This window comes from Sarcophilus harrisii, chromosome 5 (genome assembly GCF_902635505.1).
Source record: "Sarcophilus harrisii chromosome 5, mSarHar1.11, whole genome shotgun sequence".
In the NCBI taxonomy this organism is placed as follows: Eukaryota; Metazoa; Chordata; class Mammalia; order Dasyuromorphia; family Dasyuridae; genus Sarcophilus; species Sarcophilus harrisii.
This window is the reverse complement of record NC_045430.1, coordinates 283,453,360-283,480,010: the sequence shown is the minus strand read 5'-3', so window position 1 is coordinate 283,480,010 and position 26,651 is coordinate 283,453,360. Positions and strand designations below refer to the sequence as shown.

Below are 26,651 nucleotides of genomic sequence, written 5' to 3'. Positions count from 1 at the left end.
AGCAAGTGTACAAATCGATGATGGCTGGACCCAAAGGTCGGCCATTTGGGATCAGTCACCTGGGACAGGTGCCCCCAAGGGTTAGTGGCCGGCCCTGGGGACTTGCTGTTCCATTTTCAAACACTGTCATCAGTGACTTACATTGATGGGAGGTTTATAAAATACACAGATGATGCAGAGCTGGAAAGAAAAGCAAACACACTGCAAAAGAGTCAGCAACAACAACAACAAAAAAGATATTAACTGGCTAGAACTGAGCTAAGGATAATCTAAAACTTAAAATGGATTCTCTAAAGACATATGCTTGGGCTCAAAAAAATCAACTTCACAAAGCCAAGACAGGGAATTGTGGGTAGACAGCAATCCGTCGGAACCACATTTAGGTGTCTGAGTGGCCACAATTCTCCTGGGAAGGCAGCCAAGAGAACTAATGTGACTGGGTCTGCACCCCAGCCATCAGGACCTCTGAGAGTCCCCCATAGGGGATTTGGGGTTCCTCCCCAGGGACCCCTGCAGTTGGGATGAGGAAGGGCATGAGTGTAAGCTCCATCCCTGGCTGCCCCTGCCATCTTCCTGTCTTCTTTGGTCTGGCTCTTTGCCCGTGCTTCCCGCCCTTGCCCCCCACTTCCTCTAAGAATACTCTCAAATTGATCTGGCTGCTGCTGGAAGAAAAGGTCATCCTGACTCCCCTGCCTGTCCTGGGAACGTCCCAAAATAACCCGTCCTCTCTGGTCATCCTTCTATGGGTGGGCCCGTCATTAGTCTTGGCTCTGGGACTGGGAAGGAGGACTCTGCCCCTGGCTACAGGGGCACAGGCCCAGAAAGGGCGGCAGTGGTTCTGACTCTGAGCCTCGGAGACCTAGATCCTAGAGAGGAGACACCTTGGGGGTGGGGGTGACATCATCGGAACTGGGGAGGAAGCTAGTGGCCAGTCCGGGGCTGAGCCTGCGTTCCAGAGACTGAGGTCATGCCGTGGGGGCAAGCTGAGGGCTTGCCAGGGAAGGAGAACCAGAAGGGCTGGGTCAAGGCTGCGTGGCAGGGGATCTGAGGAAGACTCTGCCAGAGGCACTGCCGGTTCTGCTATTACTTTGTATCCATTACTAACACACTTGGTCTGGATGGGAAATGTTGAGCACAGACTGATTTCCAGAAAAATATAAGGAATTGTAGTGGGGGTAGGGGGTAGTGGTGGGGAAAATAAGTCAGAGAGACTTCCTACAAGGAAGGAAGGGAGGGAGCGAGGGAGGGAGGGGGGAAGGGAGGGATCAAATTTTTGAGATTTGAATCCTGCTGCCTATTTATCAGTAAGTGTGCAAGAACTCTGTACTTCAGTTTTGTCACCCGGAAAAAGGGGCTAATGCTCCGAGCAGGCTCACGTGGTCACTGTGAGAAGGGGATTTTGCCGGCCGCTGAGAGCCAGCCAGCGCAGGGTACGTTAGTCACAGACAAGAATTCGCCCTTCAGTTGTCTCTTACTGTCTCCATAGCAGTGGAGGGCTGGCCGTCCCCTTCCCTCTGGAACACACCGGTGCTGAGCATTTCGGGAGCCGGGATTTTCTTTTGTAAAAGAACAATCATTAACTAGTCTAATGGTCCTGATGTGAGTAATTAGCTGAATACTCTTTCCCAGTGAGTCTCATCAAGGTCATGCCCTCCCTCCTACTTTTTCACTAAACGGCCCCAAATGACCTAGTGCCAAGTCTAAACAGCGCTTCTGCAACAGCTCCTGGCTACGTGTGGCATGGTAATTAACAGGCTGTTCTGGGGGGATGCTTTTCCTTTCCTGGCTCCCTTGAAGTCCGATGGCGGATCTAATTTTGGCAACAAGCTGTGTTTGCAGTTAGGCTTCCCTTGGGCTCCTCAGAGATTCCTCGCAGCCGTGGGAAAGCCCGGGAGATAAGCTGGACCTCTGCTTGGGAGATGGTTTGGGGCTCCGGCCTCTGCCCTGTGTCACGGGATCCGACGTCACTCTGCTGTGGTTTTTGCCGGAGATAGGCCATGGAAGCTAGGACCACATCATTAACGGGCCAGCGGGCCTTGCTGACTCAGCGCCTCCTCTCTTCCAGGGCCGGGCTCAGGAACGAAGCAGGACGGAAGCCGCGCCGGAGCAACGTTCCAGCAAGTCCAGGAGCCACAGCTCGGGCCGGATCTCGGCCTGTGTGTGAGGCAGGCAAGGCCACCACAACCGCCGGGAGCTGCCTGCTTCTCTGCAGGGGCCCAGCCTGCGTCCCTCCGCGCCAGCCTCTCACTCCAGAATGGCCCTTCCTTCCTTCCTCGGGAGTCCCTGCCTTACCTGCGGCTCCTCGCCCGCCCCGCGCTTGGGTCCTGGCCTGCCCACAAGCATCCGCTGTTTCAAGCCCCCGCGGCTCTCCTCCCTCCCCGTACAGGAGCTCCCTGCTCCAGAATCTTTGTTTTGTTCTGCACAAGGGTCGCTCATCTTTGTCCTTCTCTCCTGGCCGGGAGTGCGAGGCCTTCAGTCCCGTCCGGGCGCACGCCGCGCTTCGAGCACAGGCTCGGCCCGCTCGCCCGCCCGCCCGCTCGCCGGCCCGCCCGCGCTTCTGCCCTGCCCGCCCGCCTGCCCGCCCGCTCGCCTGCCCGCCCGCCCGCTCGCCCGCCCGCCCGCTCAATCGCAGATCCCCGAAGAGCGCGGGCCGCAGGAAGGCGCGCTGTTGGGGAAGGGGGCCCCGGACCGCGCGTTCACGCGGATAAGCCCCCGCGGAGGCTGCTCCGCCCCGGGCTGGGCTGGCCTGGGAAGCAGGCGGGGCCCAGGACCTCACGGAACGCCCGCCGCCTCCCAGAGCGGGGCAGCTCCCGGCACAGGGACGCTCAGCCCCGTTGTCCCGAGACACGCTTCGGTCTGGAGGAGCGGCTTGTTCCCTGGTGCCCGGCCGCCCCCGTCCCGCCTCCGGAGGGGCCGGGCTGCCCGAGACCCGGCCGCGTCCTCGGGCGTTCGAGGCCCCGGAGAAAGGGGCCGCTTTTTCTCCTTGGCTGCAGAGGGCGGGGGCGGAACCTCGGGCCGGGGGAGAAAATAAAAGTGCCCAGGTGGGGGCGCCCTCGCTGAGTCTTCGGGCAAAGGGTGGGGGCAGGGCACGCCGCGAGGTCCCCGTCAGGCTCCATCCCTCCAGGCCCGTGCGTGGGAGGGGTGAACAAGCTCTTGTGGGAGGCAGAGGAAGGAGCCCTCCGGGGGGGGGGAATGGAGGGGCTTCTGATTTATGTCCCGGCATAGGCCCAGCCTCCCGGGGAAGCCCGGAGCCCGCGGGCGTAGATGGGCCCCGTCCTTATTCCCAGAAGGCTCGTCGGGGCAGTCTCGGGGCTCCCGGGCCAGGAAGCGATGGAAAGGAGAGGGAGGAGGCGGGGACCGAGGGGGAGTCACGTGGCTCCACTCCCGCTCCGCCGAGGGATGGGGGGGAGGGGAGAGCCGGGGGAGGGGGAGGGGAGGGGAGGGCCCGGCCCGAGCGCACAAGAGCCAGGCTGGCTGAGCCGGGCGGGGGCGGGGGGCAGCTGCCTGACGGGCCCGGGAGGGGAGTCGGCGGCCCCCGCGCGCGGGCACAGAGCCGCCCGGCGCTAAGCCCCGGAGCCAGCGCCCGGGGTATCTGGGACCAGGCCCTCCCCGCCCAGAAGGAGCGAGGTGCGAAGGGCCGATAGTTCGGCGCCCTCCCTCCGCAGCCCAGGGCCGAGGACAAACCGGAAGGCGGGGGGAGGGGAGGGGGAGGGCAGGGCCGGCGTGTGCGCATGCGGGAACGAGGATGACCTGAGGAAAATGGTCCCGGAATCCCGGCCGGCGGGTTCAGACGCATGCGCAGACCCACAACTGATGCCGGCTCCGAGAGAAGCCCGGGCGGGGAGGGACGATGTCGCAGGTGCCTGCGCGCCGCCTCTCCCGGTGTAAACAGCGGCCTCCCGGCGGGGCGCGCGCCCGGGCCCTTCTCTAGCTCGCGTCGCCCCCCGCCCTCCCGGAACCACCTCCCCCCGCGCAGGCGCAGTGCGGGCAGCGCCTGACAGCCGAGCCAGCGGCGGAGCCTGCGAGCGCCGGGGCCCAGCGGGACCGGGCCGGGGCCCATCCAGGTGAGGGGGGCGCCGGGAGGCGGCGGGGGCGGGGGGAGGGCGGGCGCCTGCGGCCTCTGCGCCGGGACTGCGGGCTCCCGGGACTGCGGGCCGCCGGGACTGCGTCCGCGGGGCCCCCGCTCTGGGGCGGAGCCTCCCAGCCCGCGGGGGAGAGGAGGGGGGGGGGGGAGGAAGGAGGGGGAGGCCCAGGAAGGCCTCCTGGAGGAGGGGGCTTTGCCAGAAGGGAGAGAAGTGGAGGCGGGGCCGGCCCCAGGGGTGCCGGAGGGGGAGGGGCAGCAGACTGCCCCCCCCCAGCTGTTCTGCTCCTTCCCGGGCCAGTGAGGAGGGTCGGGGTGGGGGGGAGATGGGGCCCTCACGGGGGGGGGGGGGGGGGGGGGGGGGGGGGGGGGGGGGGGGGGGGGAGCCCCGAGAAGGAGCTGTCAGTCAGGACCGCGGCCACCTTTGGCTTTGGCCCGAGAGGGAAGTGAGTGGCTGTGGAAAGTGTAGACGCCGGTGTAGACGGGGGCTGGGGGAGCCAAGAAGGACCCTCTGGGGGGCGCCCGGCTGTGTTTGGGGTTGGGGTCTGGGGTCTCCCACCTCCCCCTCGTCCCTCAGTCTCTGGGGCCTCAGGGCCAGGGGAGGTTGGGCTCCTGTGGGGGGGTTCCCTGCGGGGCCAGGAAGGGGTCCGAGGGGGATGGGCCTCCCCGCGCCCCCGGAAGCGGACGAGCTGCGTGGCAGTGGCGGGGGTCTCGGCGCTGCCGGGAGCGGGGTTTCCCGGGGTTCGTGGGGTGCGCCCCGTGGCAGCGGGGAAGAAACTGTGAGGGGCGGTTCCTCCGAGGGGAGCCTGGGCAGCTTCCCCCGCGGGTCCCCGGCCCCCGGCTGCTCGCGGGGGGCAGATCCGGGAGTCCCAGGGCAGCGAGAACCCCAGAGGGGCTGACTCTGTATCAGAAGAAGAAAGCAGCTTCTCCCGGAAGCGCCCCCGAGCCGGGCCTGGCGCGGGGAGGACCCCTCAGCTGCAGCCCGGGAGAAGGGTGACACTTCTGGGGGGGCGTGAGCCGCCCGCCCTCCCACCGCAGCGCCCCTGCTGGGCCCGGTCCCAGAGAGGCCCCAGAGGGGCTGCAGAGACGTGGGGCAAGGAGCCGGGGAGATGCCGCCCGTCGGGGACGGCTGAGCAGCGCCCGCATGTTCCGGAAGCTGGTTCTGGAAAGGCATGAACTGATCTGAGCCCAGAACCAGGAGTCCCTCGTCCCGGGGACAGCAAACACTGTGGGGCGGCGAAAGGCTCCTTCTCCCCCGCCTCCAGCGGCCGAGGCGGTCCCAGGAGGCCCAAAGCGCCTCTTCCACCGAAAGAACCGAGCAGACGCCCGGGAATCAGCACGGCCTACGCTCCCTTCTTCCTTTTATTCTTGCTTTTTTCCTCCTTTGGCTTTTCCCTTTTGTTCTCGTTTTCCTCTTCCAACTCGATTCATAAAGAAATGTGTGTTTAAAAGGTTACTGCACCTAGCCAGAAAAAGATGAAACAATTAAAAAGACCCACCTGAGACACTTGCTAGCCATGATTCAGTCTCTAAGTCTGCGTGCCTCAGTCCCCCCGAATGTGAAGGGAGCTTCCCCCGGTTTGGGGGGGGGGGTCCCATGAGACCCTGCCTGCCATTTGCTTAGCCCGGGGCCAGCTGAGGTTTGGACGGTTCTGGGGCTGGCCCGGCAGCTGCGAGGCCGTCACGTTATCGATCCCCACCCACAGACCTGCAGAGCGGAGCTTGTGAAGGGGCGAGAGTTTGGCCGCCGTCCCAGGGAGCCACGGGGCTCCCTCTGGGACAGGAGGAGAGCCGGGGAGGAAGTGGGGGTCGTCTGACCCCCCGATTCTGTGGGGCGGGAGAATGCGCAGTGAGGAAGCACCATCTCCCTCTCTAGTGGTGCAGACACGCCTCGGGTCGCAGCCTTCGCTTCCTGGGGCACAGACAGGAGAGCAGGAGGCCAGTCGGTGGGGGCCGAGGGCAGGTCCGAACCCCCAGGTCTTCCTGATTCAGAGCTTGACCCGGTATCCACAGAACTGTCCTGCCTCTCTCTGCTGAAAACCGTAAACATGGTGAAAACCCATATTTTTTATTGAAGCTTTTTAATTTTCGAAACGTATCCATGGGGCAGCTGGGAGGTGCAGTGGATAGAGCACCAGCCCCGAAGTCAGGAGGACCCGAGTTCAAATGGTCTCAGACACTTAACACTTCCTGGCTGTGGGACCCTGGGCAAGTCCCTCAACCCCAATTGTCTCAGCAAAAAATAAATAAATAAATAAAGGTATAGATATATACATACATATATATATATACACACATGGATAATTTTTCAACAGTAATCATTGCAAAACCTTGTGTTCCACTTTCCCCTCCTTCCTCCACCCCCTTCCCCGAAAGCCATATTTTCATAGTATTTTGGCATGCCAGACCTTGAATGTTAGAATAATTGGCCGACATCCTTAAAGGGGAAGGTGATAGTCTCTGTGTATTGATTTGTTACAGTTACAGCAATAACTTAGCATTTCCCTTGGAGAGCGTTCCTTCCCCCAAACGGTGTTTGTGCTTTGCAGGTGTCGGCCATGGGGAAGTCCTTTTCTCACCTGCCTTTGCCTTCGTGTAAAGAAGATGGTTATGACGGGATGACGTCCTCCGATAACATGAGGAACGGCTTAATTCATTCCGAAAACCACAATGAAGACGCCAGGAATGGGGACGTCTCCCAGTTCCCGTACGTGGAATTCACCGGCAGAGACAGCGTCACTTGCCCCACTTGTCAGGGGACAGGAAGGATTCCCCGGGGTAAGTCGTTGCCTGGTTTTTCTCTCCCCTGCCCCAAAACGGACCGCCCACGCGGACTTTCCGGGGAAGCCTGAGCCCCCCGTCCGCCCCGGGCTGGCGAGCCTTCGGACAACAGCCAGAAAGGCCCCCGAGCTTTCCAGGTGGTCACCGCTGGCCGTGGGCCCGGCTCTGGGCCAGGCCCTGGTGATGGGGCGCGCTGGCCCAGGTCCGTCTCCCAAGCGCTGTCGGGGTGCCAGGCCCCCCCAGCCAGAAGGAGAAGAGAACTCCTGCTTTCCTCAATAGTTAGAGGGGGTCACTTGGGGAGGGAGCACTTCCATTGGGGGAGGGGGATGGATGGGCACTTACTTGGTTCCCACAGTTAGCAATGTTTAATCAAGAAAACGAAACTTAAACTAGAAAACTGGAACCTACCAGGACATCAAGGAGTCGTCAAGGGGGTGTTCCTCTTCCCCCAGAAGGGCAGGGGCTGACTTTTGTCAGCAGGGCCGGGAGCCTGAGATTTGAACCCTCCTTGGTTCTCTGCCCTCGGCCCTCCACCCTGCTTGCTTCCCCCTTCTGGGATGGAAGCTCCTCAGGGCAGGGACTGGCTGTGTAATGAGGGCTGGAGATTGATGTTGTGTAAGTTCTGGAACACCCAACTAACGGGGAGTCAGGGGAGGAAAGCAGAGGCTCCAAAGGGGTGTCTGCTCCCCCCGGCGCCCCTTCCTGCCAGAACTAAAGCAGACCTTTGCTGCCTCTGTCCGTGAGTCCGGAGTTCTTGGTCAGAGACCTGGTTCCTTACAAACGGGAGACACGGCAGCTGGTTTTCAGGGTCTCGTGGCTGGACTTCCCCCCCACACAGGCCGTCCGAGGTCCCAGGACCGTGTTGTAAATGGATCCACTGATGGCTCCAGGATCAGCAAGGGAACTAGTGCAAAAATTATGAGCTACGCTCTAAAATGTTGTTAGCTCTGGGCACAGAGAGGGTGGGATGTTGGGCTGGCACCAAATGATGTGGTCTGAGGGCCCAAAATGACATAGGTGACGTGGACACCAGATGATGGCGGGCACCACAAGTTGGGATTCGGTCACGTGGTCATTATCTTTGACAAATGGTGGATTTATTTAGGGAGTGTTACAGACAAAGCGGAGCGAGACACCAGGAATGGCAAATATGGGATAGAGCAGGGAGCCCAGAAAGGGGCTTTCCTAGCTAGTGATGGAGAGGGCGCACTCCTAGTGGAACTTACCCTGTGCCCAGAGACAAGGAGCCCCCTGTGAGGGTGAGGAGCACCCATAGCTAGCAGCTCAATCCCAAGGGACTCAGTACCCCAAAGAGTTCATTAGCTGTGAGGGGAGAAAAGGGGTTGGAAGTTGGGGAAGGGGAGAAGACCCAAGAAGCAGAGTGCCGCAGCGGGTGGGGCTGACCCAAACTGGGCGGCACTGGGAGGCAATCTATGAGAGGATTTTTAGGGAGATTTTAGCCTGAGGGCCGTGACTGGGATTGCTGACAGGCCATGACAGGCCGAGACCACTGAGACCTCTGCCGAAGGGGGGTCTCAGGAGTCTGGCAGAACCTGGCTCTCAGACTGGACCCACTCGCCAGAGTGGGGACCGTGGAGCTGAGCCATCTCTTTTCCCTGCCTGCCTCGGGACTCTGAGGTGGGGCTGGAGAGGCCAAGGAGGGGGCTCATCCCCTGCTTTGTGGGCTTGGCCAGTTTAGACCAAGCTGGGTTCTGGGCGTAGAGTTCCAGTCTCTCCCCCTCTAGGTTTCTGAAGGTCTTTGACTGGGATTTTTCGTCATTAGTCTGAAATTAAGGATTGAAAACTATGAGTTATGTGTGTGATCCCAGCCCGGAAAGGTGAAGGCCCTTCCCCACTGGGCCCAGCTGCTCCCAGAAGTGAGAAAACAAACCCATTTACTGGAGCTCCCCCCCATCTCTGCCCCCCCCCATTTAGATTAATTGCTTGTGTTCAGGCGTTAATAACTGAATGTGTGCTCTTTATTTTTCAAACCTGTGTTTGTTTTAAGGCAAAGTCATTTGGGACCCAAAGGTTCCAGCTTAGCAAGTGCAAGGTCCTTCTAAGCGAAGTTTGTTAGATTTCTGATGAACTGGAAATGGTTATTTAGAACCCGGTCTCAGAGTTGAAAAAAGATGACAGCCAGTGTGATCTTAGCTTTATCGGACCAGAACCTCCTGCGTCTGGTTCTGGCTCTGCTCCGCAGGCACGTGGAACAGACACTTTAGGGTCTAAAACCTCAGATTAGTGAAACTTGTTCCAGACAAAATCTCTTGGCAGCTTCCCTGATGCTGTTTTGAGTTTTGACTTTGGAAATGATTATCTGAATGAAGTTAGTAACCCACCGTTTGGGAGAAACACCGAGAAGTTAGTCAAACAGGTTCCCGAGCAGGCCGAAGGTGGGATTGTCGGCTGTTGTAATCAGGCCACTGCTTTCTCCTCTTATAGCAAATTTCTATGATTAGAATAAGTGGCCAATGGAAGCCAGAAGCACAGCCCAGGTATATAATATCTTGCTGTTTTCAGTCTAAAAATATATAGTCGTTATATCTTATAATTAACTAAATGAGTATTTGATCCAGGCGTCTGTCTGTTGTTAGATGTGTGTGTCTGTATGAAACAAGGTCCTCACAGGTTTGGGATAATTGGTACAACTGTCTGTGGGACCTTTCTGTTCTCGATCATTGAAACTAAAGCTGAAACATCTTTAATATGGTTTAGAGAAGAGGATTTTAGTGTATTTAAGTTTTCTTGGAGGGATGTAACTTATGGAATATTTTCTTAAATCAATGGGAAAATCAACTTTATTTGTTTGTTGCTAATGTGGGAAAAACATTTGTTTGTATAATGTGTCCTGTGGCACAAACATGTTTTCTTTTGAATAATGTATATGAAAAGCTACTGGCCAATCTCCATTGGTCTCTCCCAGGCCGTCCTACAACAGATCCTGGAAAAAGAAGGTTTATTTATCTAGGGAAATAAACCTGCAGAGAGGCTTTACCCATATGCCTCATGCAGAAGTCTGGTTCATCTCATTTCAGTATCCTGCTTTTGGCAGGTAGCGAGGCCTGTTAAGGAAGGCTTTTGTGAATGCCTGTTATTCTATGGGATCCCCCCTTTCTGAATATTGTTCTTGGGGTATCCTGTAGTCTCTATTGAGAGAGATGGCACCTGACTAGCTGTGTACAGAAGAAGGTGTGTCAGGGAAGGGACAAGCACCTCCCAGGAAGGCTCTGCTCCAAGCCCCCCCCCCCCCCCCCCCCCCGCCCCAGTTCCCTCAGGTCTGTTTTCCTCTGGGCTTTGAGCAATTCACCTCCAAAGGACCAGAAGCAGACAGCTGGGCTGAGCCACTTCAGGGTCTGACTCGATGCGGAAAGTAAGACTGAATCAGGAAGAATTAAGTCTAGATGAATTCAGGACTAGAAATCTAGTTCTGGATTTGGGTCCTTCCTGCTCTAGCAAGTAAATATTATTGGATAAGTTACACCAGAGAGGCAGTGGAAGGAATGGCAGAATGGCACAGGAAAATGGAATTGATGGGGATGAGCCTGAAACTGTGTCCCCTTTAATGTGTAAAAGAAGGGAGAGTCGGGGTCTCAGGCTCTCCCCTGGGAAAAGCATACCTTCCCAAACAATGCCCTCCCCAAGTTAAGTGGTCTCATTCAGTTGGAGATCTTGGCCTGATAGTCCTATAGAGTGGCGGAAACCCCAAGATAAGTAATCTCTTTGAAGCCCAAGCTTCAGACGGCTAATAAAAGACAACTCTGAACCCCAGATCTCTGCAGAAGTCCGAAACAGGAATATGCTCTCTTCTTGGCAAGGCTTCCTGCCAGGACCTTTGCCCACTGTGAAGATATTCTCTTCTCAGTGTTAACCTTTGCCATTTTCCTAACAGGACCTTGCCACTAAGAAGTCTGTCTTCAGGCAAAGCTGGCTTCTCTGTGCCAGACTTTTTGGGTTTGTGAATTCTTTCTCATTGGGCCCAGTTCTCACACCACTCACTACCACTAACCTCCTCAGAATGACTCGGAAGGGTCATGGGCAGGAAAAGGAAGAACATGTTACAACTGGAAGTAAGTCACACCTAGTACAGCCCTGTCAGAAGAATTAGCAGAGAACTTGGATATTAATTATCCAGCCTGTAAGGAGAGCGGTGTAGAGGCTAGTAGACTTTTATGAAGTGGGATGTAAAAAAATTAGCCAAGTCAAGGGGTTAGAAAAGATGTGAAAATAATTTAAAAAAAAAAAAAAAAAGCAGAGAAGGAACTGTGAGAACTGGATGGGCATTTGGCTTCCACAGTTACCAAAATGAAATTAGACAAATGAAACTTAATCCACAGGGACATCAAAGAATAATCAAGGGTGGAGTTGATCTTCCCCCAGAAGAATGTAAGCTCCTTGGGCAGGGACTGACTTTTATCATGGGGTGGGGGGCCTGAGATTTGAAAAGAATCTTTTGTTCTCTGCTCTTACTTAGCCCTCCTCTGCCAGCTTCCCCTTTGTAGAAAGAAAACTCCTTGGGGCAGGGACTGGCCAACTTCTGGAATTTCTGGAACATCCATTTAATGGAGATTCAGGAGGCACACTTCAGGACAGGAAATAAAACGCTGCCTTTGGCCTTTCAGAGGGAAGTCTGCTCACCTAGGCTCCCCTTCCTGCAAGAATGTAAAATAATTGGGGAGTCTGGGGTTCTGGGTCACAGATCTTGTTCTGGGGAGCAGAAAGGTTTGTGTGACCTGGTGTTCCTGTGGGAAGGGAGGGCCACAGGTCCTAACCAGAGTGGCTGATTGTGGGGTGCTCAATGCAAAACCCCAAACGGGGCAGGAGGAAAAGGGGGTTCCCAATGGCTGAGCTCTGTAACCTGAGGGGAAGACCTCAGGCTCCAGATGAGGGCAAAGAGAATGTGATCTTCAGTGGCAGGAGCAAGAGTGAGCATGAGTGTGAAGTGTGTGTGTGTGTGTGTGATTGTGTGTGTGTGTGTTTATGTAAGTGTGAGTGTGAGTGAAGTATAAGCGTGTGTGACTGTGTGTGTGAGTATGAGTGTGTATGAGTGTGTGTGATTGTGTGTGTGTATTTATATAAGTGTGAGTGAAGTATAAGTGTGTGTGACTGTGTGTGTGAGTGTGTGTGTATGTATATATAGGATTGTGTGTGAGAGTGTGTGAGTGAGTGTGAGAACAGAAAAATGGAGGTGCAGGTGCTCAGGTACAGAAATGTCGCATTTTCTGACTGAGCTGCTGTGGGGAGTGGGGGCGGCATTGAGGGTCTCCCTAATACCAGGGACCCAGAGGGTGATTCCCTTAACAGGAATAGGAGCTTTTTGGAGGAGAGGGCTCCTGGCTTCTACATTGTTCCGTCCCACTCCGTACTCCAGGGGGTTTTAACCATTCCCCAGAATATAAAGTGACTGCGTAATTTCTAGCTCGTAAAATTCCTGCTGTGAATATATTGGCAAATCCGGGACCTTTTCCGATTCCTCTTTCCTCTGTTTGCCATTTAAAGCCCTTTGCCTGGCAAAGGTTGTGGGGTTGAAAACTGATTGCTCAATCATGAGTGTTGGGTCTGTTTTGTTTGCCTTTTCCTGCCCAGTCCCTTCTGCGTGCTTGCTAAAGCCACGGTGATTGGTTGTCTTGGATGTCTTTGGGCCAATCTCACATTCAGGTCTTGTCTCTGGGTTGTGGACATTTTAGGCACTTCTTTAATGTGCATCCAACGACTGTCCTGAGGAAATCTCTCTGCCAGCTTTTAACTCGGTACAGCACAGCAGTGTGCCCTAGACCAGAAAACCCATTTGAGTTCCCTGTGGCTGCATTCCTTTCTTCCTCATTAACATTATTTGTGCCTTTTCACTTCATTCTGGGAGCTTCCCATCCCTCTGGGACATGTGTCCAACCACACCCGGCTTTCCCTCCTTTCTGTGTTGCCAAGCTCCGAGACGGAATGGTTGCCCCCAAACCTTGGCGTCCCCCTGGATTTTGTCTCCGGAGGCTGGAAGGTGGGCGGCCAGAGGAAGCCACCATCCCTGCTCCCAGAAAGAAGCCGTTTGCCTCCTCCTCCTTGGCCAAGTGCCTCTCCCGGCCAGTGGCCAGGGCACCACTGCTGGGGCGCGGCCCGCCGTCCCCTAGCCTGGCAAACGAGAGACTTTTTTTCACATAGTATTTTAGTTTTCCAAATACAGGCAGAACGAGTTTTCTCCATTGACCTTTGCAAAACCTTATGTTCCAAATTTTTCTCCCTCCCTTCCCCTCCTCCCCAAGCAATCCGATGCTTAGTGGGCAAAATCCTATTAGGGTAATTTCCTGAGATGGGTTTACACTGAGAAGGCCCCAGCAGGCTAAGTCCAGAAGGGCATTAGCCAAGATTCGGGGTTCAGCCTTGTCTTTTATTAGCCTTCTGAGGCGGGAGGCTGAGGTTGGGGGCTGGGGAGATTAAGGGGAGATTCAACAGAGGGCAGTGATTATGGCCCCCCTCCTCCCCCCCGCCCCCCCCCCAAGATCTCCAATTGAACTGTAGGGAGTTTCCCTAGGAGGGTGGGGCCCCTCCCAGAGCCTCAAAACCACCCTTCCCCCAAAGATGACACAGTTTACATCCATTGTAGGTTAAACACCTGGGACTCTTGTAAACATTTCCATATTCACCACCCTGCCCAAGAAAAATCTGATCAAAAGGGGAAAACAAAACAACAACAAGGTGAAGGTCCTGGGCTCCGATCCACACTCAGCCTCCACAGTTTTCCCCCTGGATGTCGATGGCTCTCTCCGCCACAAATCGCTGGAAGTGCCCAGGTCCGAGGGCTGCCTGCCCCCCACCCCAGGAAGGACTGCCGAGTTCTCCCTGGAAATGGTCTCAGATAGAAAGGGCCGCTCCAAAAGGTGCCCCAGCTTTGGGCATATCTCTCCTCCGGCCTCCCTTGGCCCCCCACCAAGCGCAAGCAGGGGGACAGAGGGCCCCGCTGGAGTGGGAGGAGGGGACGGCCAGGGCGAGGGCTGGCCCTGGGTGGGGGTGAGAGGACCTTGTTTGTGCCCCCCTCCCAGGCTTGTCTAAAGAAGTTGGGGTAACTTGGGAGGGGAGTGTGGAACCTCCTGGGCCTGACATCTCAGGCCTTGGTCACTTCCTGCTTTCACTCCCAGGGGCCTTGATTTACACATGACCACTGCACACCCACATGCTCATTACTCATCCTCCCAGGCCTGACCTTTTATTCCCAATCCAGGAAAAAGCAGAACCAAGGCCAGCCTGTGGCAGGCTTGGGGGTCCCATGTCCACTTTCCCAGCGCTGGTTTTCTGAAGGAGTGAAGGTCAGGAAAAATTGGTGGGAAAGGCCAGGGCTTGTGGCGGGGGCAGGCACAGGCCAGCAGGGTTCGGAGACCCCCTGGGCCCAGGGACCGAGGTAGGGGAGGACAAGGGGGCAGAGCCTGATTGATGCGGTTCTGGTGGTAGAGAGTTGATGCGAGAATCCCCTCTGGTCGGCGCAGGTCCAACGTGAAAGAATTAACAAACCTGAAATCCAAATGTGGCAAGAAAGGAGATTTTTATTGGCTCTGAGAAGCCAGCTAGCTAGGACACAGACTCCTCAGTGGCAAGGTCCTGTCAGAGAAATAACAAAAGGTTATCACTGAGAAGAGGGTCTCTTGACAGCGGGCAAGAGTCCTGGCAGCAGCTGGGCCAAGGGGTTCCTTGGCAAGGTATAACCCTGCTTTGGACTTCTGCAGAGATTTGGGGTTCAGAATTGTCCTTTTCATCAGTCTGAGGCTCGGGCTTCCATTCAAAATTGAATGAGAATCCCTCATTGTTGTCAATGCCCCAGGCCCAGATTTCCAGTTGAAAAGAGAGGACTTAGCCTGGAGTTTCAAGCCACTCAGTAGGAATATCTCCCAGATCTCTAACTGAATGGGACCACTTAAGTTCCAGCTACTGGGAGCAGTCCCAGGCTATTCCTCAACTCAATAGAGGGTGCAGTTAGTCCCCAGGTTCCAACCGAATGAAACCATTTAACCACCCTGAAGGGCAGGTCTCTGTCGGAGGAGAGTTTCAGAGTTCCCCCCCAAAAGTCAAGGGGGACACAACTTGCATCATGATGGCAGGGATCCCTTGGGCAGGGAGGGGGAGAGAGAATTTTGGATAGGAAATCCACCAGAGGGCTCCGGGGATAGACTCGAATGGGCTCCAAAGGCAGAATGACACCGGAGTGGACATAGGGGTGAGAGAGTGAGGGGTCAGGCAGGACACGGGCTGGGAAGCGGTGATACCCTGAAAATAAGAAGGGAGTTCAGAAGGGGAAGCATTGGAGGGACAGAAAATACATCTGGTTGTGGACCTTCTTATTGGGAGATGTTTACAAGATGTAAGCAGGTAAGCTTCAGGGAGCTTACAGTTCATTAGTGGGAAACAAGATGGAATCAGGTAAAAAAGGCAAAGTTGCTAAAGGTCTCACTGAGCAGGGATCAGTTTAACTGCGAGAGGTCAGAAGGGGAATCAGGCAGACTTTACACAGTGATCTCAGGGCCAGTGAGGGAAAAGCTAACAGAGGACCTGCCCCCTGAGTCTGTGAGATGTCTATCATCTGGTCAGCTGTTTCAAGGGAGGAAACTCCAGGTGATAAGTGCAGAAAGCAGGGGGTGTCCGTCTCCATCAGTTGGGGCAAAGGGGAAGATCCTGTAGATGTGAGATGGGAGATAGATTGTAAACATGTTTTCTCTATATGACATAAGCCATGAAAGCTGCTGTTGATTATACAAGTGGCAATCCACAAAGATAAATCTGATCATTGGCATGTTGCAGGAACTGGAGGTGGCCAAGGTGGGCCTTAGAGAGAAGCAGAGGAGAATCCTGGGCAGGGAGATGGTGTAAAACAGGGCTTCTTAGGCAGAAATCATATTTCAGTATACCTGTTGTCTTCGGCAGTCCTCCATTATATCGTGTGCATTTAAAATATTGTCGTCAGACGGATTCCCCTCCCTGCCCAAGGGATCCCTGATGTAGAAGGCCGATTCCCTTTTGGCTTATTATTTGAGCGTCTTTTGAGAATCTAAAAATTGTAAGTTTCATATAATATTTTCACATGCTTAATAGAAAAGTAGATATTTTCCATTTCATTTGTTTATTTGGGAAAATATCTTCTTGATGGCACAAATCTGAGTTCTTGATAATTTTTTATGATATTTTAGAGTAAGACCCCGTTGCAGAAACCCTTACTTAACCTTTGCTCACTTATTTTCATTGCCGCGGAATCACGGTGATGGGTCTTCATGTAACTTGTAACTTGTAACACGTAGCAGGCTGTTAGCCGTTAAAATGGGATTTCCTGGGTCCGTCCCAACCCAGCATTGCAGTGGTGTTTTACTGTTTCTGTTTAGCCATTTAAGCTTATTTTTAAAGTGTTTCTTATCTTTATTTATAGGCCAGGAAAATCAGCTCGTGGCATTGATTCCGTATAGTGATCAGAGACTAAGGCCAAGAAGAACGTAAGTAGTTACTGAAGAAAAGAAATATTTGCAAGCTTTCTATGTTTGCGGGAAAAATTGCTCTGGCTGAAATTGTGTCTCAGAAAAGTATGATGGTTCCTGCTATTAGGGTGTGTAGAGCTTAGTAGGAAGCTCTGGGGGTGGGATTACCTTAGGGTACGCACATTGTACGAATTTCGGGCCCTGCCAGGCTTTGTGCACATATGTTGGGTAATCCCTTGATGTTGGAAGGGGCTGGGGGCGCAGGACCCCCGTGAGTGTGTGGGAAAAACACCAAAAAACTGCCCCAGGTCTCTATTTTAATAATTCTGGTCACATTTGTTGAACACCTATCAAGTAAAACCTCATAGTACCTGTGACAATGCATCTGCGCCCATGGGGTTAGTATCTCTCAGCAGCAGCTGGGGGCCGAGTGCTGAGTCCTGCAAATGTTGATTCATTTGATTATAGCTTGTTTTGACCCAGAGCAAGTTCATGAACCAGTTGTGAGCTCTGCTTTCTGGGGAAGATCGACTTCTCCTCCGGGACCTTTAGCCTCCTTCCTGGAGGCCGAGAGCCCTGATGTCATCCCAGCTCCTTCCCTGCCAGAAGTCCTGGGAAGGCCGAGCCGTTCTCAGGGCCAGGGTTCCCCCTCCTTCCTCTCTCTGGAGTCCCTGGGGACTCCTGAGGAGCAAACGCATTGTGCAAGGCCCTGTGGTCCCACTGTGGCTCTGCCCTTGGGGCTCTCTGCCCTGAACCCCAGCTGTCTTTCATGGCTGGGAGGTTTCCCCACATGTTGAACTTTAACCAGACAGGTGGAAATCCCAAGGACAGTCTCCACCCCCTTCCCTTCTCACTCCTCCGTAAATGTGGGTTTCGATTCTCATTAGCTATGGGTGACCTTGTGGGTCCCAAACAGGTTGAGGGCAGCGGGGCGGGGGATGGGAGGTGGTTGCCTTGTGGCCAGTTTAGTTATCTCCATCACTGCTCCCCCCTGAGTCCCTGGGCTGTGGCTGCTCTAGAGCAGTTGTGATTCTTGTCTCTGTTCCCATGTCGCCATCTTTACCCCCAAACCCGGCCCCTCCTGAGCTTCTCTAAGTCCCCCCTCTGGTGAGCCAAGGTTCCAGCCTAGGTGCTATCCACTCCCCCACCTCACACATCTGGTCATCTGGCATATGTCAGCCTCTCCTCTTGGACTTTCCTCCCTTCCTATGGCTGCAGAGATCAGACCCCACCACCTCTCGCCCGCACTGCTGCCCGGGCCCTCCCCTGACTTCCCGGCCTCCCGGTCTTCCAGCTTCTCCCGGGCCTTCCAGCCTCCTCTGGGCCTCCCGGCCTCCTCCTGGCCTCCCCCTGGTCTCCCAGCCTCCTCCTGGCCTCCCTGCAGCAGGCTACCTGAGCTGCCTGGCCCACGTCCTGATCAGTGAGCTCCAGGGGCTGCTTTGTAGTGATGCTGAAATCCTCTTTCACCCCTTTCACATCCTTTTTAGTTTCTGCTTTTATTTGACACTTATTACTTTATGCAATTGTTGACACCTAGGACTCTTATGTCAGATTTATGAACACATGAACATTAATGGTCGTTAGTAGCGGCCTTCCAAGTTCTTACTAGGGGGGGTGTGATTACCAAAGGGTGGCGTTCACTGATTAAAGCTGTGAGACGACTGCTCCTCCAGGCCAGTTGAAAGAAAAGCAAACCACTCAACGACAGATCTTCAAAGATTACAGCATAAAACTGAACGACAGCCTGTGTTGGCTACTACAGCAGAGGATGCTGCATTTAATGGGGGGGTTTCAGAGAGGTTGGGGGTCCAGATTTGTAATTTAGTGTACCACTGATTCAGATGGCTAGATCCTGGGTCATTCATACTCTTAGCTAGTGACAAGTCACTCGTCCTCCCTAAGGGTCACATACAATGTATAATGTTAAATTTTAATCTGTTTAAGATGCTAGGAAAGGATAATCTCATTTCAGTGGGGAAGGTTATTTGTGAAATAACTAGGCACAGCAATATTTATTCACTAGGCATAAGTTATATTTCCCTTAAATGCTTTAATAAAGTGTACTTGAGCATTCTTTTTTTTATTATTAACTCTTAAACTATTTACTGTACATTTGTACATTAATCAAGAAGCCATTTAAAAAATTGAAATCTCTTACGAGTTGAGCATTTAATTTTATCCCATGCTAAACTCGGGATCAAATTGATTATGAATATTTAGAGCGAGCAGAAAATGGCCCCGAGTCTGTTTTGCAGTGGGCAGAGGAGGTGAGAGGAGCCGAGCATCAAGGAGAAGGGAGAGCCTGGCTCTGGGATCCCAAGAGCCTCCGGCCCCTCGGCCCCGCCCATCCGCACTGGAGAGTCCAGCTCTAATTGGAATTTTGTTGTTCCAGTGAAATCACAGATTGGGTTAAAAAGATTAGAACGTGAGAAAAATGGATGTGGGTCCATGAGTGCTTGGGGCAGGCTTTGCAGCCGGTCCGTGGCAGGCCTCGGGTCTAAATTGCCCTTTCTTTGTGATTCCAGAAAGCTCTACGTGATGGCGTCTGTGTTCTTGTGTCTGCTGCTTTCTGGGCTGGCCGTTTTCTTCTTGTTTCCCCGATCCATTGATGTGAAATACATCGGGGTGAAATCCGCGTACGTCAGCTACGACGAAAACAAGCGCGTCATCTACTTGAATATCACGGTGAGTGCGGACCCTCGCTGAATCCCTCACTTTGCTTAAAAAACATTTGCTTCGATGGGTGTGTATTCCCACCAGTTTTCCCAGGAGTCTCATTGGGTTAGGGCAGGGCAGCCTCAGGCCCCGGGAGGTAGGGCTCGGGTCAGGAAGGCTGCCATTCCTATCCAGCCCCCTCCGAGAGCCCCTGACAGACACGGGGTCCCTCCCCTCCCAGCCTTCCCCTTGGCTGCCCCCTCCTCAGGAATGCTCTCCTTCCTCAACTGACCACCGATATCCTGACTTTCTAATATCTCCCCTTGTCCAGGAAGCCTCTTAGTCTCTTACTTTAGTACCTTCTCTCTCAGTTAATTTTTACTTATCCTTACTGTATATCTTGTATTTCTATATCTGTTTGCTTGTAGTTCACCTTTAGATAGTGATCTCCTTAAGGGAAGGGACTGTTTTCTGCCTCTTTCCATGACCTCAGTGTGTAGCGCAGTGCCTGGCACACAGCAGGTGCTTAATAAATGTTTCTGGCGTGACTGATTACTTATATCTATAGGTATACACTTGAATTTGTTTATGTTTCTATCCTTGCTGTCTGCCCTGTTAAATATAACATTCTCTCTAATTAAATCCTTAGCGCTTTGCATAAATATATGGTGGCTCTTAATAATTACTGATCAATTGATCAGTCTGAAAAGTTGCAGACAGCACGTGAAGGCTTTCACAGAACTTTGCACTTACCAACAGGGAGCCAGGGTAGCTTCATAAGGAGCAGGGTGACCTGATCAGATGGTTTGATGGCGGTTTGGAAAATGGATCAGAGGAGACTTGTTGAAAGCCATTCAGGACTACCAGCCCCTTTTGTGGAGAGGCTGCCAGTTGTCCAAGCTCTCACAGGTATTAAGTTGAAGAGCCTGGGCTCTTGTTCATGTGACTGCTCCACGCTGCCTTCCAGCCATCTTGAAGATCACCTTTTATGTGGATTCATCTCTATGTATGGAGCCAGAGCACATTGTTGGGCACCATTTACAGATATATCTTGTTGCTTCATACAAATGGCGCCATCACGAATAACCTTATTTAGCCTCTTGGGGATTCCTGCTCTCCATTTTCCTTGTAGCTGGAAACCTAGATCATCAGCTTCTGGATGGCAGCATCCATGGGTGATCTTTCCCGAACTCCCCTGGAATAGAGTATTTTACAAAGGCACTTTTTAATGTTTTTAAATAATAGCTTTTTATTTTCAAAATATATACAGAAATAGTTTTCAACATTTATCCTTACAAACTCTTCCCTTAGATAGCAAGTAATCTGATATATGTCAAACACCGTACAATCCTTTTATACATATTTCCACATTTATCATGCTACACAAGAAAAATCAGATCAAAAAGGAAAAACAAATAAGAAAAAAACAAGCAAGCAAACAACAACAAAAAGGTGAAAATACTCTGTTGTGATCCATACTCAATCCTCACAGTCCTCTCTCTGGGTGCAGATGGTTCTCTCCATCACAAGTCTATGGGAATTGACCTGAATCATCTCATTGTTGAAAAGAGCTATGTCCATCAGACTTGATCATCAGATAATCTTATTGTTACTGTGTACGATGTTCTCTTGGTTCTTCTCATTAATGAATGAATTTTAGAGGCCAGTTTGAGACGATTAAATTTTCTTCCTTGTCTTTGCAGAACACACTAAATATAACAAACAACAACTATTATTCTGTGGAAGTTGCAAACATCACAGCACAAGTCCAGTTTTCAAAAACTGTTATTGGAAAAGCACGATTGAATAATATTACCAATATTGGACCACTGGATATGAAACAGGTGAGAATGAAACTTTGTTAAATTTATATGTAATATAAGTAATTCCTAATTTGATTTTTTTACTATATCACAGTGTATCAGACTCTTTAAAAGACTTAGTTTTAAATTTCTCTAATAGCTTCTTTTAGTTATTCTTTATTGCAAACAAATATGTATCATATATATTTTAAAAAGAAGGGGAATGGGTATCATGGAATTGAACACATAGAGATGGGGTGTTTTGGCTCTAAGAATTTGGGAAATTATCCTTTTTATACTTACCCTCATTTTAATACTTTTTTAAATTCCTTTTTTATCTTTCAGATTGATTACACAGTTCCTACCATTATAGTAGACGAAATGAGCTATATGTAGTAAGTGTGGATTTTTTTAAAGTTAATAATGTGAACATACTTTAAACTAACCTTGCTCTCATTCCTATACGATATTTTTGTCTTCAGAATTTTATTTTAGAGTTCTCATCTGTCGCATTACAAGCTTGAATTTGCTTTTTGTTAACTGCCCACCAGATTGCTCGGTGACACAGGGTGGTGGGAAAGCCCCGAGTAGTTTAGCCCACCCCAGAGAGGGGGCCCTGCTTGGAGTCCAGAGTCCTCCGTGCTAGGCGAGCCCATCTCCATGGATGTGGGGGTTTTCAGACCAGAAAGTCCCCCAATGGTGACATCCCAGCTCCGGCTGTTTTTTTTTTAAGAAAGATGAAAGCCGTTCCCAGAGGCAGTTTGAGATTTCGGTGTGCATCCAATTTCTTTGGAGGACTGACCCATCAAAGCGTTCAGATGACAAAGGCCCCTGCGGGAGGGCAGCTTGGTGACGGCCCCTGCACGTGCACCCCCCTAGGGTGAGAGGGCCCCAGAGGGAGAGGAGGGCCCACAGGAACTCCTTTCACTGATACCTTTTCCTTCATGTATTCTTCTTCCACAGTGACTTCTGCACGCTGCCCTCCATCAAGGTCCACAACATCGTGGTCATGATGCAGTAAGTGTCCCGGCTTGGGTGATGGCTTGCGGATCCTTCCCGTTCCCTCTGTCACTGGCTAGTCCTTTTAGTCCTATATGGCTCCCCTGCGTCTTCCTTGGGTTTTAGGACCCTCCCTGTGCATCCTGACCAGTCTGGTGGTCAGGAGGCAGCTAGGATGACTCTCAGCCTCACTTGGCTCAGACAGGCCACGATCCTGGGGGTCGGGCCCCACTTTGTGGGACTTCCACAACACAGAGCGATGCAGGCCCCTGTGCGGCCCAAGGCCTTGTGCTTTGGGAGCCATCCTGGCTCATTAACCCTTCCTAAGCCACAAGGAGGAACCCAGATCTCTCAGAGAGGGCTCATGAAGGTGACATGTATTCTGTGGAAACGGGAAATAATCTCCTGAGCCCCAATCGAGTTAAAGAAGGGATCAGAGAAATGACAGTAGAACATCAGAGGTCGATGACAGGGATAAGGACACATCGCATTATGTGGGATGTGGCCAGAATGGCTCTTGTGTCTCTGAGGTGCCTGCCTTTACCATAGAAAAGGACAAGAAGAATAAGTGTTCAGCCAAAGGCGCAGGGAAAGAAACAAGTTAGTAATCTCCCAGCTTTAGGGAGCTGAATTCACTGTCTCCATTCCTTTTTTGATAAGGAGCTCAAAGAGACGGAATATTAAGTGAGAGAAGAATTGAATTGATAGAAACAAGCTTTTCATTTTCTGTGTTGGGAATCTGTATGAGAGTATAAACACGAGGTGGAGTTCTCTGTCTACCGAGTCTTAAAGCAGCAGGAAATGGAATTGCCAAGAGGTGGCAAGAGTCCCAGATAACTGAACTGTTAACAGTAAGAGAGGGGTGGGATTTCTGAGAGTTCTTTGTAGGCCAAGGTCACAGGGCAGCAAATGGCAGGGAGAGCACAACCTGCCTTCCTTTCATGTGGGAAATGTAGAAACAGGATGGTTTGTTCTGGGGTTTGGGAATTGCAAATGTGATACATTCTAACTACATTCTGTAATTAAGCGAGCTTTCTGTGCCTGAACCTCAGGACCTTCCCTCCACGTGTTTCTCTTGAGAATTGATCTAAACAGCCATAAATGGCCAGTTCTGACCTCCCAGGGTTGAGCTTGGCAGCCAAGATGGTGGCAGGCCCCGAGTGGAGTCTGTGCCCCAACAGGATTCTCTGGCCTGAAGGAGAGGCCTTGGGGCAGAGATGAGGGGATTCCTCAGGGTTGGAAGACATATGTTTGGAAGGAAAATGGGCCTATTCTGGTTGGCCCCAGAAAGCAGAACTAGGGACTGTGGATAGAATTTGTTATCTATTTGTGACATAAATTTGCTAATATTAGACTCTGGCAAAAACTTCCCAGTAGTTAAGAGTTGCCCCAAAATGTAAGGATTTCTCTCCTTGGCTTGCTGACCACTTGCTGGGGATGCTGTAGGAAGGCTGTACTGGAAGCCACTGGGGTCCCTCCCACCTCTCGACCCTGCACTTCTACTGTGATATCCCACTTGTAAGCTGGGGAACGCCTCAGTAGACCTTGACACCCCTTTTGGATTCAGGATGTTGACCTTTATTTGATATTTCTGGTTTTTCCCCCAGGCTTTTGGTCTTTGAAATTGGAGTGAACCTTGAATTATAAAATAAATAAGTATTAGTCATTAAATACATTTAAAAATAGGTTTGGGAAGAATTGCCAAAAATCCACATCAATATGCAAGGTTAAAACCATATTGGCTCAGGGGCCCGTGTTGGCTCATCGGACCCTGTTGGCTCAGTGGGCCATGTTGGTTCAGGGGGCCATGTTGGCTCAGCGGGCCATGCTGGTTCAGGGGGCCATGTTGGCTCAGGGGGCTGTGTTGACTCATCGGACCCTGTTGGTTCATTGGGCCATGTTGATTCAGGGGGCTGTGTTGGTTCAGTGGGCCATGTTGGCTCATTGGTATGTGTTGGCTCATCGGGTTGTATTGGTTCTGCAGGCCGTGTTGGTGCAACGGGCCATGTTGGCTCAGCAAGCTTTGTTGGCTCAGCGGGGCTATATTAGCTCATTGGGCTGTGTTGACTCAGTGGGGCATGTTGGTTCTGTGGGCCATGTTGGTTCAGCAGGCTGTGTTGGTTCAACAGGCCATGTTGGTTCTATGGGCCATGTTGGCTCAGCAGGCCGTGTTGGTTCAGCGGGCCATGTTGGCTCAGGGGGCTGTGTTGACTCATCGGACCCTGTTGGCTCATTGGGCCGTGTTGAATCAGGGGGCCGTGTTGGTTCAGCGGGCCATGTTGGCTCAGCGGGCCATGTTGGTTCAGGGGGCCGTGTTGGCTCAGTGGCTGCTCTGTTGATCCCTTTTTGTGGAGAGCACGCCTTGTTGGCCACCAGCCCCAGGGCTTTGAGTGGGATGGTTCCCAGTTTCCTCTCTGGGTAAGTGCCCGATACGGGCCATGTGCTTTCCTGCCTCACACTTGCTTTTCTTTTGAAAGGGTGACTGTGACAACCACCTACTTCGGGCACTCTGAGCAGATCTCCCAAGAGCGCTACCAGTATGTCGACTGTGGAAGAAACACTACCTATCACCTGGGCCAGTCGGAGTACCTGAACGTGCAGCCGCCCCAGTAGACACGGCAGGAGGGATGCTCGCGGCCGCGCTCAGCCCGTGTCACCCGCCACGGGCAGACCTGTCTTAGGGGTACAGTTAAAAACATGTAGGAGCGCTCTTCCTGAAACTTCTCCTCTATTGTGGTGTTGTATTTATATTCATAGCCGACATTAACGTAGTGCTCTAGGGCTTGCCAGGCGCTTCCCATAGATATTGTTTGTGTCCATTGGTTGTCCCGACCGCCCCGCACAGTCATTGCGCAGGAGTCTTCATCCCCATCTCGCAGAGGAACCGGCTGAGTCTCGGAGACATCCTTGGCCCAGTCGTGACCATAAGGAGGGGAGTTGGTGTTTAGGCTGGGCCCCTGCTGATTTCTGGTCAAGCTCCTCTGAGACCCTGCTTGGCTCTACCTGAAACTTCCCCAGAAGGGCTCAGTTATAAAGTCTGAGAGACTTTGGCTCTAGGACAGTCAAGCTGGCAGCTTGGGAGTGGTACACGGAGACTGGTGTTTCTGAACATTTTAAATTCAAGCATCTCATCCCAAATCAATGTAAAGCCACGAGCCTGCCATTTAAAACATTCTTATTAGGGGACTGGGGGGTTTTATCTCTGTTTCACATGGAAGGAACTCCAGAGACCCTGGAAGGGGGTCAGAAAGGGACAGTGCACATGACCTAGCCCGACCCCCTCACCTAGGCAGGAGCCGGACCCAGATTCTCTGGCCTCCGGGCCGGCATTCTTTTCATTCCTGAATTGGGAAGTGTGAAAACGTTCATTTTTTAGCTTTTCATATATTATATTATGTCAAGCTGGTTGATGCTCTAACAGATTTGTAAAAAAACAAAATGAATTTTGCAAAATTCTTAATCTAAAGTTCTCTGTGGTCTCTAGGATGAATAATCAGCTCATCAGTGTCTTTTCCCATGTTTAGTTGAGATTTTGCAGGATTTGTGTGATCTTCACCCATTGATATAATCAATAGGTCCCTGAACTAGGCTGTAAATAATGGAGCTATAGTTTTATTGGAAGTACAGTTTGATTCTCAGTGAAGGACGGCGTCAGCCAATTCTGACGTCACTTGTGATACAAATCCAAGACCTCTGTTGTTACGCTGTCATTGGACATCTGTGAAATGGGGATAACATGGGGGGAAAGCGAGGAAAGGCGCCCTGCTCTATTCCGTGGGCATCAGTCCCATTCATGGGAAGGCTTCAGAAACACCCTTGCTCCTCCTCACGTGTTGACCTCAAGGGCCCCTGGGACCTGTTGTGTAACAGAAAAAAACTCACTGTGGCCAAGACACATTAAGGGATTCTGCGTATTATTAAATAATTGGAATCAGTCTTTTGTGTTTTAAAAATAATTACAAAACAAATTGTGTTTGAGCTAATGTGGCTGTTGGATCTCTTTCCTTTTCTGCTCCCTACTCTGAGCCCACCTCGATCCCTCTTCTCTTGCTCCCACAAACACAGATCTATAGGAATCTTATCCCGGCATTTTCAGACTTCTCCCAAAGGAGACCCTTCCTGGCACCCACCGGGGATCATGGACTGCCAGGCCCGGCCGCGGGCTGTGGGACCATGAGCAGACCCTGGCGTGCTTTCTGCAACTGACTGATTCCGTGACTTATTTTTCAGGATTCTCGGCCCCCAGAGAATTCGGGGAGGTTCCCGGCCTCACACGGAGAGTCACAGGCACTGGTGGTGTGATAACTCTGCTTTTGCAAAGCCCTTTCTTTACTTCCGTGCATCATTTACTTCCATAGGGGAACCTCACGGTGACCCCTGCGATGGCACCCGGGGCGCTGCGCCCCCTCTGAAGGATGAGGAAACTGGGCTTAGGCGGGACTCGGAGGGAGGGAGGAGGACGTGAATCCGGGCCGCGGCAGGTCCAGGCTTGCCCTTGAGGTTCCCGGGGAACGACCGGAAGCGGGAGGGTGCCTGGGTCCCTTCTCTCGCTGGTTCCCTTTGTCAGAAGTGACCTCAGAGCCCACGGCTGCCCGGGCCTGCCCAGGGCCTCCGGCCTTTCCTCTCCCCCCCCCCCCCCCCCCCCCCCCCCCCCCCCCCCCCCCCCCCGGTCTCACACTCACTAGTGGCCACAACTAGCCACGGTCCCAAGCTGGGTTTCCTCCTCCTCACAAGGGGCGGGTGCGGCGGACTCCCGGCCGGGCTTAGCAATGGCTTTCGGAGGCTTTGGGGAAAGGCGGGAGTTTCCGCTCTGTGACCGACCTAGATCTGCGGTTCCCCGGGACCGCGGCGTCGGGCGCGCATCTGTGCTCATTTACCGTTTGCGTCTCC

General features: G+C 52.7%; 1 protein-coding gene across 1 annotated transcript; it reads left to right on the top strand.

Annotated features, from left to right (window-relative positions):
* Window positions 1-3,805: 3,805 nt before the first annotated feature.
* On the top strand, window positions 3,806-25,744 carry TMEM106B (transmembrane protein 106B). The gene is made up of 8 exons (XM_031940725.1): window positions 3,806-4,064; window positions 6,631-6,859; window positions 16,260-16,323; window positions 18,831-18,990; window positions 20,664-20,804; window positions 21,108-21,157; window positions 21,726-21,779; window positions 24,239-25,744. The coding sequence occupies exons 2-8, from the start codon at window positions 6,640-6,642 to the stop codon at window positions 24,372-24,374; spliced, it is 825 nt and encodes a 274-aa protein (XP_031796585.1). The 5' UTR covers window positions 3,806-4,064; window positions 6,631-6,639; the 3' UTR covers window positions 24,375-25,744.
* The last annotated feature ends 907 nt before the right edge of the window (window positions 25,745-26,651 follow it).

Bases quoted from the DNA above. Each gene is read 5' to 3' on its own strand.
- TMEM106B (XM_031940725.1), top strand. From the start codon at position 6,640: ATGGGGAAGTCCTTTTCTCACCTGCCTTTGCCTTCGTGTAAAGAAGAT. The intron at 16,324-18,830 runs GTAAGTAGTTAC...TTGTGATTCCAG, and splicing joins AGACTAAGGCCAAGAAGAAC to AAAGCTCTACGTGATGGCGT. The intron at 18,991-20,663 runs GTGAGTGCGGAC...TTGTCTTTGCAG, and splicing joins TCATCTACTTGAATATCACG to AACACACTAAATATAACAAA.